Raw genomic sequence first — 13,741 nt, forward strand, 5'->3', positions numbered from 1 at the left:
ACCGTAGAGGTTTTAGTACTACATTCTTGTATATTATCAAGGGTTTTCATGGAAGCAAAAAGTGCCAAGACCCTCTATGAATGTGGCAAAGCACCATGGTGTTTTTCCATTCTTGTAACAATTAAAACGCAGAAGCAATTAATAAGTTTGGGATCTATACAATTCATTAAGTTCCCAATATTAGGCATACTAAAGCTCTAGATGTTGGTATTTGACAAGAAACATTTGTTATGTATTGTCATAAAATATTTTGTCAATTTGACTAATCCAAACATATGGTTTTTGTAACATTTTGAAGCATATATGTCATTTATAAAAGTTTCCAATCTTTGATGAAGAATTCCTATAAATATTGTTTCTTTCGGCTTGCACGAGCTCTTGCATAACTCAAGTTACTTTGCATACCTCTATAGTCTTGAAACTTGGTGTGTATGACACACATGCTTTAGCTTCTTTGCTATTTTTTTCTCTTACTTTTGGTATACATGTTTTGCCTTGTTTACTCTTTGTTTCTCTTAACATTTTGGCACTACCATCAAGGTTGAACTTGCATGTTGCCTATTATTGCAATATAGTAACTCTCTTTTGTGTGTATAGACTCAAATAACATGCATGTTACATTCCATATTTCTGATATTGCCTCCAAAAAGACTCAAAAAGTAGTTATGTACCTTGCACATAAGGACATTAAAAATTCCTTTGGGTTCTATTAATTTTGAGAAAATTTACTAAGGGAACGTAAGGAAATGCTAAAATAGGTTACATAGGGATTTAGAAAAGAAGCCTTGAACGCACGTGATATAGCCATATTATACTAAGTGACCCCCCTGAGGTTCATGTTTAGCATAAGGAAATTAAATGTCAAAAACAAAGGATCTAACATCTTTTGAAAAACATACTCCCTTGCTGGGATGATATGATAGGGAGGAGCTACATGGAAATACAATTGTTTCAAAAGTAAGTAGCTATTTTGATGCAATTCACCAAGACTAAATCATTTAGTCTTTTGGCATGCAAGACTGTTCCACAAAAGTACAAATTTACAAGGCAAATGGTTTAATGTAACATGATAATTTCGTGGAAGCCAACTTTCTAACAAACGTGATGAGTGCGCCAATTGTCTCTTAGCTAAGATGTAAGTTCAAGATTGGCTCCGATGATGGGATAATGTTAGATTCCTCGTAAAGAAGATACAAAGCATGTTTTGCCAAGCTTAAATAAGTTAGTACATGGCTACACAAGGTTTCAACCATTTATCCTTATAGCATTGTCTTAAATACTACACACATGGAGTATATGGATGTATGAAGGCCTTTTGTTTTCTAGACTCATTAGAACCTAATAAAGGCGTACTTGGCCATCGACATTGACCCTACAAAATATTTGTAAGCAAATAGACTAGCTTACAAATTCTCTCAAGGACCCAATATTGCAAGCCAAGCAATACTTTATATGGTTTTTATAAAGAGATATTCAAAGGCCTATTGCTATTAACTTAGTAAGCCTTTTAAAGAAATGTTAAATTCCCTTCACCTAATATAGGAGCATACTATGGGTACATAGCTTTGAGCAACTTTCTTTCTAAAATGACGAAAACTAAGGCATTATCTTCGAGAACTAGAGAAATATATCTTTGTATTATCCAACGATCCTTTTAGAGACAACCAAACTTACTTTATGAGATATAAATAGCACACTATCTTCCATTGATCAAAGTAATGTGACTTGACTGCAAACCTAGCTTAACAATACTTGATAGATTTCCTATTAGACTACTACAAAACATTAATATCAACTACTTCCATATAACATGTCCTCTCTCTCTCTTGTTGAATGACACTTCATATTGATATCGTGATGTGATCAAGTTTCTGTAGGCAATTGATGCACGGTAGAGCGATTGTGTTACAAATTTTTACCTTATCTACACATTTAGTCACCAATGATCCAAATACATTGTCACCTCTAATGCTACAAGCACATCGATGCCCTAGTTTGGTTATTGAAGTGACAAGGCATAATTCGGCATTAAAGCCAAGGACCATATATGAATACTCTTTGAGATACTCCATTGTGACTCATATTATTTGAGGTTAAAATTTATTGAAAAAATTCACTAATTCTTCTTTCACTACGAAGCGAGTTAATAGCCCCCTAGCACCCAAGTAGAAGTGCCTAGATGACAATGCATGCTTGTACCTACAAAGCATGAAGACTAATAGATTTCTCAATCAACCAAAAGAGAGAATACCTAAAACGATAGTAAAATTCTCAACCTCGAACACCTCAACACCAAATACACGATGTTGACACTCAATTCTAGCAGTTGAAACATATTGAGCCTTCCCCCATCCCCAAGCACTACGAGGGCACAAAAAAGTGAAAGTGTTATACAACAAGCATAATCTTCTCATTTAAGCCCAATTTCAACTATGCCATCATGCATTTTTGTGCTGCCAATTGTTCATTTTCCTTTGAGGCATTTCTTGGCGAAATAGTTCAACTTCCATAAGCCTCACATTTATCGTAGAGAATAGCTAGCATACATTTATGATTTGATGTCTTTAACCACATATTGATTCTGGCAATAGGGAGTGTACACTAGTTGTGCAATTAAAACTTCATCTCTAAGCTTACTCACATCATGCATTCCAACTATACATCAGCAGTTAGATCTGAGGCCTCACAAGATGGGGCCAATGGAGATTTTGAAATGTAGTGAACGTAGGACCTTGTTTAAAGTTGCCTTTTTGTAAGAATCTATTGTGAGCCTTCTCTCTCTTGCTGCCATGTACACTCCTACATCACTATAAAAGCATCCCTCAGTGTCTTCCAAAGCTGCATAAAGATTTCCAATGATCCCAAATCCCATCAATGTTTTGTATATGAGATAGAACTCTTGTGAGTGTTTCTCTCTTGCTTACTTGTACACTCGCAATTCACTCTGAAAGCATCGCTTGCTCTGAAAGCATCGCTCAGGTCTTCCAAATTTGCATATAGGTTTGTCAATGACCCAGTCCCTCAATGTCTTCCAAATCTGCATAAAAGTATCCAATGACCCCAAATCCCATGAATGTTACCAAAACAAACTCATCTGCACCATTCATTTCTTGAATATGAGATATTATACCAGATAATAACCCAAGTATTCAAGAAGAACTCAGACGTCTGATCAAACTATGACTGAAATCAACATAATATCGTAAATTACAAGTCCACAACACTACCAAGGATAAATATAAAATTTCCACGATTGTATGCATTTGTTTTTCTTGAGGTTGCAAGCCTTTTTTTAAATAACCACTCTTCTATTCCTCATGAATCTTCTTTATCTGACAATGATATAGTACCTGTCTCACTGTCTCGGCAATTGGAACACATGCTTTTGCTTTAGTGTCCCTCCTTATTAAAGACATCACCTCAATTCTGCTACAATCCTTAAGTCTACATACACCTGGCAACTCAAAGTCTACTAGTTGTTGCCGTATATAAAAGTCATTCTCAGTAGTAGGCATATATATATATTTTTTTTAAAGGATGAAGATTAATGCCTAACTTTTGTGATTTGAAAATAGCACCTCACATAATAATCATTAGAGAATTACACGTGTGAAATTATGTTAAGGTATATAATGACCTCGTGCATCCTCTGTGTTAACAATTAGTTTCAGGATGTCCATTGCCTCTAGAATTTCCTTGAATATATTCATCTTGTGAAGAATGCCTACTAAAAGACATTAAGATGAATAGATGTGAATGATGTCACAACATTGCCCAAACTTTGGCAATGTAATAAGATCAACAGAAAATAAATTCTTTAAGAGAGCTTTGTCTGCCTTTGAAATTTTGGATTGTTGTTTCCAAAACCAGTATTGTTCATGAATTCATGGATGGTGCTAAACTTGAATTCAGCTTAACAAAAATTTGTAAAATAAGGCGTTATCCTAAATTTGCAACTCACTACTATGGTAGAGTCACAATGCTACTCTGACAAAACAAGGCTAGATGATGGACATGTACATACAGGACTATCAGGACTACTTGCAGAGAGTAAAAGTTCCATGGATTCATAGCATAGAAATTCGTCTCATCTATATCATCCATGCATTCAAAATAATAGCCTTCCACAACCCTTACTGAATTCTCAAAAGCACGATCATAACATGTAATTCAAGCATTATTCAGCCCAATAGGATGTCAACCTACGTGTAACAAAGGTCTCTTGTGTCTCAGTCTCCTCATCTTTCAACCTGGCATTGATGTCTGAACAAAAAGAGTTCAGTGTCCAGGTATGGAGCATTGTCAAGTTTTACAGACATTGGTTTTGGCTTACTTGTCCATTAATATCTATGTACTCTACCAGGTTATTCAGCCTGACTAACTTATGTTTCTAACTCCAGAACAAAATTAGCCATTACCCGATGCGTAGCTGAGAGGGTTGATGTAAGCTCTTCACAAAAAATTCAAGTCTTGCAATCAGCAAGTCACATCTAGAGCTGAGCTAAACCAGTTGTAATGTAGTGCACATAATTGCTAATACAAGAAAAAGATGAGGGAACATTCAAATACTTAACATCAGAAGCAGTGAATTTTTCTTCTTCAGAGAGACAATGAGGACAAAACATGGTACCAACAAAAAGCTTGTGCAAACATAAGTTATAAACTTGTCTATTGCCATTTGAAAAAAAATCGACAACAGAGGGACAAAAGCAAGACGAACAGATTAAGCTTACAGAACATAATGACTGGAAATCATACCTAGTGCGAAAAAGTTTGTCCAGAACGTGTCCAACCGTAAGTGCGAAGCAATCGAATCTGTGACAGCGAAGGTTATACACTTTCAAAATATGATTTTCATAGAAAATTTACTTCTGGAAGGTGGAACTCTCAATCAAACCATGTCAAACATATTCATAAAAATTTGAAAGAAGCATATATTGCCTGCATTAGATTGTACCTGAGCAAATGCATAGATAGCCTTAACCACTCTTGCATAGTCAGTACCAACAGACCTGATCACAATCTCAGCAAGGAACGTTCCCCACAATCTGCATTGGTAGTGATGGATGGTTAGAAAACTAGGAGCACACATGCCTTGGTCTATTAAATACTATACACTTGGACTTCTAAGAGATGATTATAATAACATTCTGCTAAAAGTAAAAACAAAGGATTCCCAACAAGATATCATGAGCACATATTGAAGATTCGCTAATCTTTTGAAATACAGGAAATGGCCTTCATAGTCCTTCATGGAAGCTCTTCCAAAAAGATGGAATCATGCTCAGCACTACCCTTCTGCTAAAAGTAAAAACAAAGAAATACAGGAAATGGCCTTCATAGTCCTTCATGGAAGCTCTTCCAAAAAGATGGAATCATTTTGCTAAAAGTAAAAACAAAGGATTCCCAACAAGATATCATGAGGACATATTGAAGATTCGCTAATCTTTTGAAATACAGGAAATGGCCTTCGTAGTCCTTCATGGAAGCTCTTCCAAAAAGATGGAATCATGCTCAGCACTACCCTTCTGACCTCATTTCAGGATGCCACACTCTTAAAAACTGCCTAGCTACTCCAATTTAAACCACTAAATTTCATCACAATTTATTGCTCGATGTTTTGCCATTCAAAAGTGGCTTTTTAAGGAACGTCAAAGTCGGTTAAACATCAAATCTATGTATGTACACATGTATGCATTCACACAGAGTAGATAGATAGGTAGGTAAATAGAAGATATATAAAGAACAAGAAAATTCGAAGCCTTTTATCATCCTCCAGAGATCAAAGCATGGTCTATGGGAGCATATCAAGATGCATGATCATTGTAACTAACTGTGTGTACGTGCTCTCATGCCAGGAAGCATGTGCTTCAAGAGATGTTTAGTGCTCTTGAGGACCTCATGCCTGCTTCTCTAGTGCATTGCTACATCCAGCTCAGGCACAAGAAGAGGATGCTGCAGGAGTTGACCTTGACTTTATGTGATGTAAGAACTAATCTGTGATAGATGCATGTCTCTGTGCAAGAGGTCTGGAAGGTCCTCGAATAAATCTGGCTCATGGCAGTGTGTCTGACCTGCTAAAGAGACAGGAAAACCATGAGCGCATATCGTTCAGATTCAATCACCTCCACGTCTCTCAGAATGCATGGTTGTGTATATATATATCCTTCATCTGTCAGTTTCCCTCATAATCCATGTGAACTGGTGCGAGTTGCTGTCACCCTTGCTGAGAGAGAGATGTTTGTATGTGCATCACATTGACATTACTCTTAACAAAAATGAGGATTGATGTGCACACAATATCACTGGTGTTTTGTCTTGCTCTCTGATAGCACTCGTGGCGTAGCTGATCAATCAAGTATGTTTTGTCTTCTTCTCTGATACCACTCATGAAGGACTATTTCCTGTTGTACACCAAGAGTGATCAAACCAAGATTAGGTTTGTTGTGCTACACTTAGAAGATTATGCCCATACTTGGCGGAGGCACCTCCAACAAGAGGGGACTCTTCACACTTGGGAGAATTTCAAGGAGCAGATGTTCCAGACCTTTGTATCTCCCGTTGCTAAAGATAAGCTGGTGTGTGAATGGTATGAATCAACTCAGCAGGGTACAGTGAGAAACTATATCAGAAGGTTCTGGAAGCTAGATTTGTTTGCCCATGGTATTAATGATAAGAGTAAGCTGCTCAGGTCATTCATGGACTCCATCCCAGCATAGCTGCTGATGTGTCAGCCCAAAATCCCAACACTTTTAAAGAGGCCATGAGACTAGCTGAGCTCTATGAACCCAAGTATAATCTGACGGAGAAGGGTGTGGGCACTGGAACACATGGACAGAAAATCTGTGAACAAGGGTAGCCCTTCAATGGTTTCCGAGCAAGTGGTCCCCTCTACAACAGTCACTCCTATTCCTAGATACCCCCTTGTTTATGGCAGCCATTTGGGAAACCTCAAGCCCTACAAGGCTGAGGAAGCAAAGCCTTCAAACAGACTCAGCCCCAGGAAGACCCAAAGGACAAGAAGGATAAAGTGGTTAAACAATTACCCCAGGCCATTATTGAGGATAGAAAGAAGAAAAATATCTGCTATCTATGTGGACACCAGAACATAGAAATTTGTGCAAGGCCAACGAAGGAGCTAAACTGAGCATGATAATTGAGAATGAGGATGATCCCATTCCGGATGACCCTGCAACAACAGAGCCAGAATTCCAGGAGTGTGGAGGCGAAGATTAGGGTGATGTTGAGTCTCCAAAAAGGAACCCTCTTTGCTTCATGTGACACCATGACTTATGGTGACTACCAATCTAATCATCCAAGGAAATGCCAGCAATGGAGGGTTGAGATTATTGATGACTACATGGATGTTGGATTCAGAAGGGAACCCTTGTGTTGATGATGATGATCTGTTTTGGGACACCCAATCTGTCCTGTACAGCATCTCTCCTCATGCATTCATGGGAAAGTGCCCAAACACTTAGACTAAAAGGGGCAATCAATGGTAAACCTGTTCATATCTTGGTGGATACTGGGAGCACCCACAACTTTATTAATTCTAACTCTGTCCAAGTTTCAGGTTGCATCCTACAATGATTGATCATGGACGACAAGTACAAGTGGCTGGTGGGGAGCATTCTCTTAGGAGAAACTATTGTCATTTCTTTTGAAGGGCTATGAAGCACCTCAATTGGCTGTCATTTCTTCCAGAAATTTGGCAAGAGACCTCAAAAATTGTTTGTGCATTCTATGCCCTTGATCTTATCCAAATCTGAGGATACGAAGTCTTGGTTGAGGATCATAGATGCAGGAGGTATTGCAGCAATATGCAGATGTGTTTACCAATCTTCCCCATCATCTCCCACCTCAAAGAGACATTGAGCACTCCATCACTCTTGAGCCAAGGTCCAAACCAGTGAACACAGCTCCCTACAGGGTGTCAAGAGTGCTAAAGAAAGACTATTTTGGATGGACATTAGATGCAGAAAAGAGCTTCCAATAATTGAAGGCTACTTTCTCGTCAGCACCCATATTGGTATGCCCTGATTTCTCTCCTACAAAAGGAGGCAAGGCCAAGAAAGCCTCTTACTTGAGTAACATGGGCAGGCTGAGGCCATTCCATGATGCATTTTACCTTGTTGGGATCCACCCTGATTCCATTGCTGCCCATAATGTGTCCCATACACTCCACCTCTTTTGCCATGAAGGTACACTTACTTGGCTTAGCATAGAGCTGGCGGGTTCTTAAAACCTCCAAATCTTATTCACATATACGAAAGACGATCCTCCTTAGTCTTGAGAATATCATCAAAGAATACCAAACCAAACTTGTAGAGGTAAGGCTACAGAACTTTATTCACGAGGGCTTGGAAAGTGGCTGGGCATTGGTAAGGTCAAATGCCATCACCTCAAATTGGTACAGCCCCCTTTCAGTTCTGGAGGCTGTCTTTGGCTCATCCTCCTCCCTCATCCTAATCTGATGATAGCCTAACTTGAGGTCTATCTGAGTGAAGAACTTGGCTCCCTTCAATTCATTTAAGAGATTATCAACCCTAGTATAGGAAATCTGTTCTTTATGGTCATTTTCTTGAGGTCTCTGTAGTCAAAACACATCCTTAAGGATTGGTTGGTTGCAGTCCTAAAGTAGCCCCATGCAGTGATTGCCTATGAGAGTAGGAAGCTGGATGCCAAGGAGATCACTTTTCACCTATGACCAAGAGATGTTGGCTATACTACACGCCATTGAAAAGTGGCACCTCGATCTCTATGGCAGCCACTTCAATGTCAAGACTGACTATAGGACTCTATAATATCTTATGTCACAAACCAATCTTCCTCCCAAGCAAAGGAGGTGGCTTTCTGTCATACAAAACTATGGTTTTGACATTGAGTTTAAAGCAAGGAAAGAGAATATAGTGGCAGATTCTCTATCTAGGATGTGGTCATGCACCCTAAGCTCTATTACAGAACCCTAAGGCTGCTGTCATTTTCTAGGACCTGCGAAATCCCTCTTGTGAAGACCAACCTAATTACTAACTGTACAATGGCTTATTATGGTACAAAGGGAGGATTTTTCTTGTGGAGAATCCCACCTACAAGCTGCTAGTCCTGCAAGAGATGCACTCCTCTCCTATGGCTGGTCATATTGGATTATTTAAGACCTATGAAATAGTGAAGCAGAGCTTTATATGGAAGGGGTTATGAAAGGATGTATACAAGTATGTTCAAAGCTGCACGCCCTGCCAACAAAACAGGGAATTGAACCTCAGGCCAGGAAACTTGCTTGAGCCTCTGCCCATTCCAGAGGGTAAGTGGACCCACATCGCAAACTGGTCTATCTGTGACAGCTAGGGGCTGGAATATTATTTTTGTTGTTGTGGACAGGCTCACAAAGGCAGCACACTATATACCCACAAAGACACAATATTCAGCCTCTATGGTTGTTGCTCAGTTCATGGAGAATGTGTTCAAATTACATGGCCTCCCACACTAAATATTAAGTGACAGAGAAGCTGATACACTCCTCACTCCAAGTACTGCTGACTACTGACAAACTGATGGCCAGTCTGAAAGGGTCAATAGGCGGCTGGAGTACCTTAGACATTTTTGTTTTGATACCCAGACCACATAAGACAAATGGCTACACTTGGCTGAGTTTTGTTATAACACCACCAAGGACACCTCCCTAGGGATGAGTCCGTTTGAGGCCATGAATGGGTACAAGGTTCATGTTCCCTCTACAGTTCTCGATGGAGCTATGACTAACCAGCAGGCCATTGATGATTTGGTACATATGACAACCTTACTTCCGCAATACAAGGACCACATGGTTAAAGGCATGAAGGCATATACTGATGGAGGAGTCTAAATAGCTTCATTGAAAAAGAATACAAACACTAAGCTGGCCCATAGATATTATGGACCCTACAGGTGTTGCAGAGAATTGGGGAAGTGGCATATAGGTTGGAGCTGACCCCTTCATCAAGGATTCATAATGTGTTCCATGTCTCCTTTTTGAAGAAATACTTGGGACCCACAGACCAGGTTATGGAAGAGCTGCCTCCCATGGATGAGGAGGGCCATATTCAGTATATACCTGTGAGGATCATTGGATTCAGAGACCACATTCCCCGAAATAAATCCTACATCAAGTGGGGTTTCCCAGATGATGAGTCCTCATGGCATCCCTCTTCCATAGTGGATCAATATCCTTGCTCAGCTGATGTTTCGGACCAGATAGTAGGCCTGAGACTAACCCTAACTCTAGATTAGGATAGCTAGAAGCAGCCTAAGCTAAGTCTAAGCTGAGAGGAGGGTCCGAGGGCTAAGCAGAGGAAAATAATGGACTGAGCATACTGGATAGCTGAGAAGGAGGGAGCCATGAACTGAACAGAGGAAGAAATAGGTGCTTGAAAGGAAGGCTGAATGGAGGGAGGGATCAAGTACTTGAGCGGAGAGCTGAGTGGCGCAAAGGCCTAAGCAAAAGGCTAGGAAGGCTTATTGCAGGGAGGGAGGGGGTGAGAGAGAGAGAGAGAGAGAGACAGAGGGGAGAAAATGTGCAAGATTTCTAATCAACATGTTCAAATGAGTAGCAGAGTTCAAAAGACAACATGGAACCCTTTCCTTCTCATGTTGATACAATGACAATAAAATGGAGAATGTCACAGGTGAAATCATCACACGAAGACCCATTCACTGGATGGCTATAAAAAATTACATAATGATGCCAATGGTCTCTATGAAATGCATTATAAAAATAAGAGAACCTGTTTTCACCCCTCTTTTGTTAAAAACCATTTTCACAGTATCTTACATAAATCTTTCTTTCTTTGACAACATTGGAAATGTAAATTATCACAACACAAAATATTACGGTTGGGTATTAGAAGTAACACTGGAGGGTGCACATTTCCTAAGTAGCTTCAGAACATGAAACGCTTACAGTGGGCCTAGTAACATTGATGTTCTTTGCAAAGCCATATAGCATGATGCAGCCTTGGCAAGACCCTAGACCTCAAATCACACAAGAAAATAGTGAGAATCAATCGAATGTAGATATCATATCAAGGTCTGCATTTCTATATTCTTAAAAGATGTTTATTGATTTTCAAGGTAGCTTCAAGTAGGGTACCTGTTTTGCTGTGAGCATGGCAACATGGGTCTGTAATCTTGAGGCTGCAGCTTGCCCTCCCTTCCAAAAATGAGGAATGTTTAGGAATTATTTATAAAAATGTGCCATGATAACCAAGAGTAATAGTTGTGAATACAATGTATCCCACTTCTGTGGTGAATGCATGATGGATCTATCAAAAACTCAACTCTCTCTCTCTCTCTCTCTCTCTCTCTCTCTCTCTCTCTACACCCATCCACAAGGCAAGGGATCCCATGAGCCCGGAGAACTACAGGACCATTATGATTGGACACTTCATGTCCAAGATTTATGCATCAGTACTTGATTCCGAGGTCAACAGATTTGCGGAGTATCGAGGACTTAGAGCAGTAGGACAGGCCGGATTTTGGCGTGATCATGGAACCATGGACCACATTCTCATGCTCAAATGTATCATCGAGGAGGCAAGGGCATGGAAGTAGAGGGTTTGTTGTTGCTTTGTGGATTTCCGCAAGGTGGTTTTCACAGTTCCGAGAGCCCGCCTCATACGGCGCCTACAGGATTTAGGTTATGACTAGGAGATCATTTGGGCTGTCATGCCACTTTACAAGAGAGTTTCAGGCAGAGTCCGGGTAGGATCTGGGTGGACAGACGAGATCATGAGTACTATCGATGTCAAACAAGGGTGTCCATTATCACCTACCTTGTTTGGCCTCTACATTGACGAGCTTGAGACAGTGATGCAGACACAGGGGGGAGTAGGTTGCTCTCTTGCGGGCATGCTGATCCAGATATTGCTTTACGCAAATGACGTGGCTCTCTTGTCTTCCTCAACAGAGGGGCTCTAGAGACACCTTGACGCACTACAGTCCTTTTGTGAGTCTCATGATTTGAAGGTCAACCTGGTAAAACCAAGGTTATGATCTTCAATACATCTCGAGCCTTCATGCGCCAGGAGTAGTTCACATTCGATGGGTCACCTATTGAGATAGTTTCATCATACACTTATCTTGGGGTTGTCTTTTTCGGACCCATCTTCACTATGAGACCCGCGATATGCAAGCACGCTTGAGCAGAGGATATGCTTCATTAGCCAGACTAGAGAGGCCGTGCTTCCGCTCGCACTTTCAAGATCCACGGACCAAGGGGTTGCTTTTTGACTCCCTGGTCCGTCCAGCGGGGATGTACGACAGCCCATGTTGGGGACCAGACTTGTCGGATATAGAGTGGGCCGGTGTAGAGCGGCTACAGGTTCTCATGTTATCACGGATGATTCGTGGTAAGCCATATGTTCCTCACCAGATCATTCAGGCTGAGTTTGAATCACCCCCATTACAACTAGATGCGGCATTTCAGGTCATCACGTATCTGTACCGAGTCAGGGAGTATGGGGATTACACCTCTGGGCATAGCACGCTACCATGGCTAGCATTGTCCTCTTCTATGGCACTTGCAACAGGAGGGGACCAAAGGTGCTAGTACGCACGCACACAGAGATGTTTTGAGCGACTAGGGCTCCACATGGATGGACTACCTCCCTTCTAGTACAGCATGGATGCTTCGTTTTCTCCCCTCCTATCACACGAAGTCAACCAAGTTATCCCTAAGCATCTCTTACAGCTACACACATTTCGGACCTGGTTGGGATTGAGTGAACTCCTAGTGAAGCTTAGCTTCTACAAAGATCACTTCTTACATATCATAGCTGAGGGTTTCGTTGACCCCCCACGATACACGCAGATCTACTTACCCCACTCACTGAGGATCTCTATTGGGCAGTTTCGGGTCTCTTCACATAGACTTCGTATCGAGAGTGGCAGAGTAGAGCGACTACCCAGGGAGAGACGCATATGCACATTATGTGACATGCAAGAGGTTGAGACAGAGGAGCACTTCATCTTCAGGTGTCCTGTTTACTATGAGATCCGAGGGCGTTTCTACTGCCTCTTCAAAGATAGCTATGGGATTTTGGCCCGATTCCTCTCCTACCCAGACCAACGATGTTTGGTAGGTTTCATTCATGAGGTACTCAGGCATCACGAGAGGATACTTCGAGCACGGAGACAGGAGCAGACTTTTTCCTTGGCTGATCCCTCTCAGAGCTCTATCACGAAGTTTTTTCAGCCAGATCACATGGACCCCCACGAGACGAGGCCTCCACGTGAGCGTGACCCGGAGCCAGTTGCCCGACAACTCAAACAGAGGGTTGACACACATATCACACTTGGGGACATCCCCTCCCTGTTTAGAGTCAGAGCCCGATCGATAGGGGTCACAGTAGCCTTGATTAGACGCAGAGCTATGACCAGGAGACGTGCTAGGGCTGCACCTATGAGTGGCCGACAGCACTCTATCGCCGATATCATGCCCCCATTGCCTCATCCACCCTGATGTCCTGATGATGATGATGATGATGATGATGAGATTGATATATAGTCGATCACCGACATGACTATGTTGTGCTTAGTACTACCATTTTGTATTTTTTGCATTTTGCATTGGTGTGGATGCTCATTTAGTAGCTCCACCACCATAGCTCGTTTGTACTAAGTTTTTCACAGTCTCATAGACCCATCGGTCTTCCAAATACTTTAATAAACTTTCTTTCTTTCTATGCAACCAGCAATGCACGTC

General features: G+C 41.1%; 1 protein-coding gene across 3 annotated transcripts in view; it reads right to left on the reverse strand.

Annotated features, from left to right (window-relative positions):
* Positions 1-2,328: 2,328 nt before the first annotated feature.
* The window catches only part of LOC147901684 (uncharacterized), a 65,784-nt gene continuing 54,371 nt past the window's right edge, over positions 2,329-13,741 (reverse strand). Inside the window, exons 9-14 of one of the 3 annotated variants that reach the window (XR_015541006.1) lie at positions 11,129-11,188; positions 10,940-11,004; positions 4,958-5,048; positions 4,759-4,815; positions 2,925-3,037; positions 2,329-2,807 (exon numbers count right to left, since the gene is read on the reverse strand). Coding sequence is in view for 2 of the 3 variants with exons in the window: in XM_087374793.1 (XP_087230919.1) it covers positions 4,759-4,815; positions 4,958-5,048; positions 10,940-11,004; positions 11,129-11,188 (273 nt within the window). In the remaining variant the exon portion in view is untranslated. Of the gene's footprint in view, positions 2,808-2,883; positions 3,038-4,087; positions 4,534-4,758; positions 4,816-4,957; positions 5,049-10,939; positions 11,005-11,128; positions 11,189-13,741 lie in introns of those variants that run through there. The other 2 variants (XM_087374793.1, XM_087374794.1) reach the window with 2 other exon arrangements.

Source organism: Dipteris shenzhenensis, chromosome 5 (genome assembly GCF_047967505.1).
Source record: "Dipteris shenzhenensis isolate YYH24624 ecotype China chromosome 5, Dip_SZ_1.0, whole genome shotgun sequence".
NCBI lineage: Eukaryota > Viridiplantae > Streptophyta > Polypodiopsida > Gleicheniales > Dipteridaceae > Dipteris > Dipteris shenzhenensis.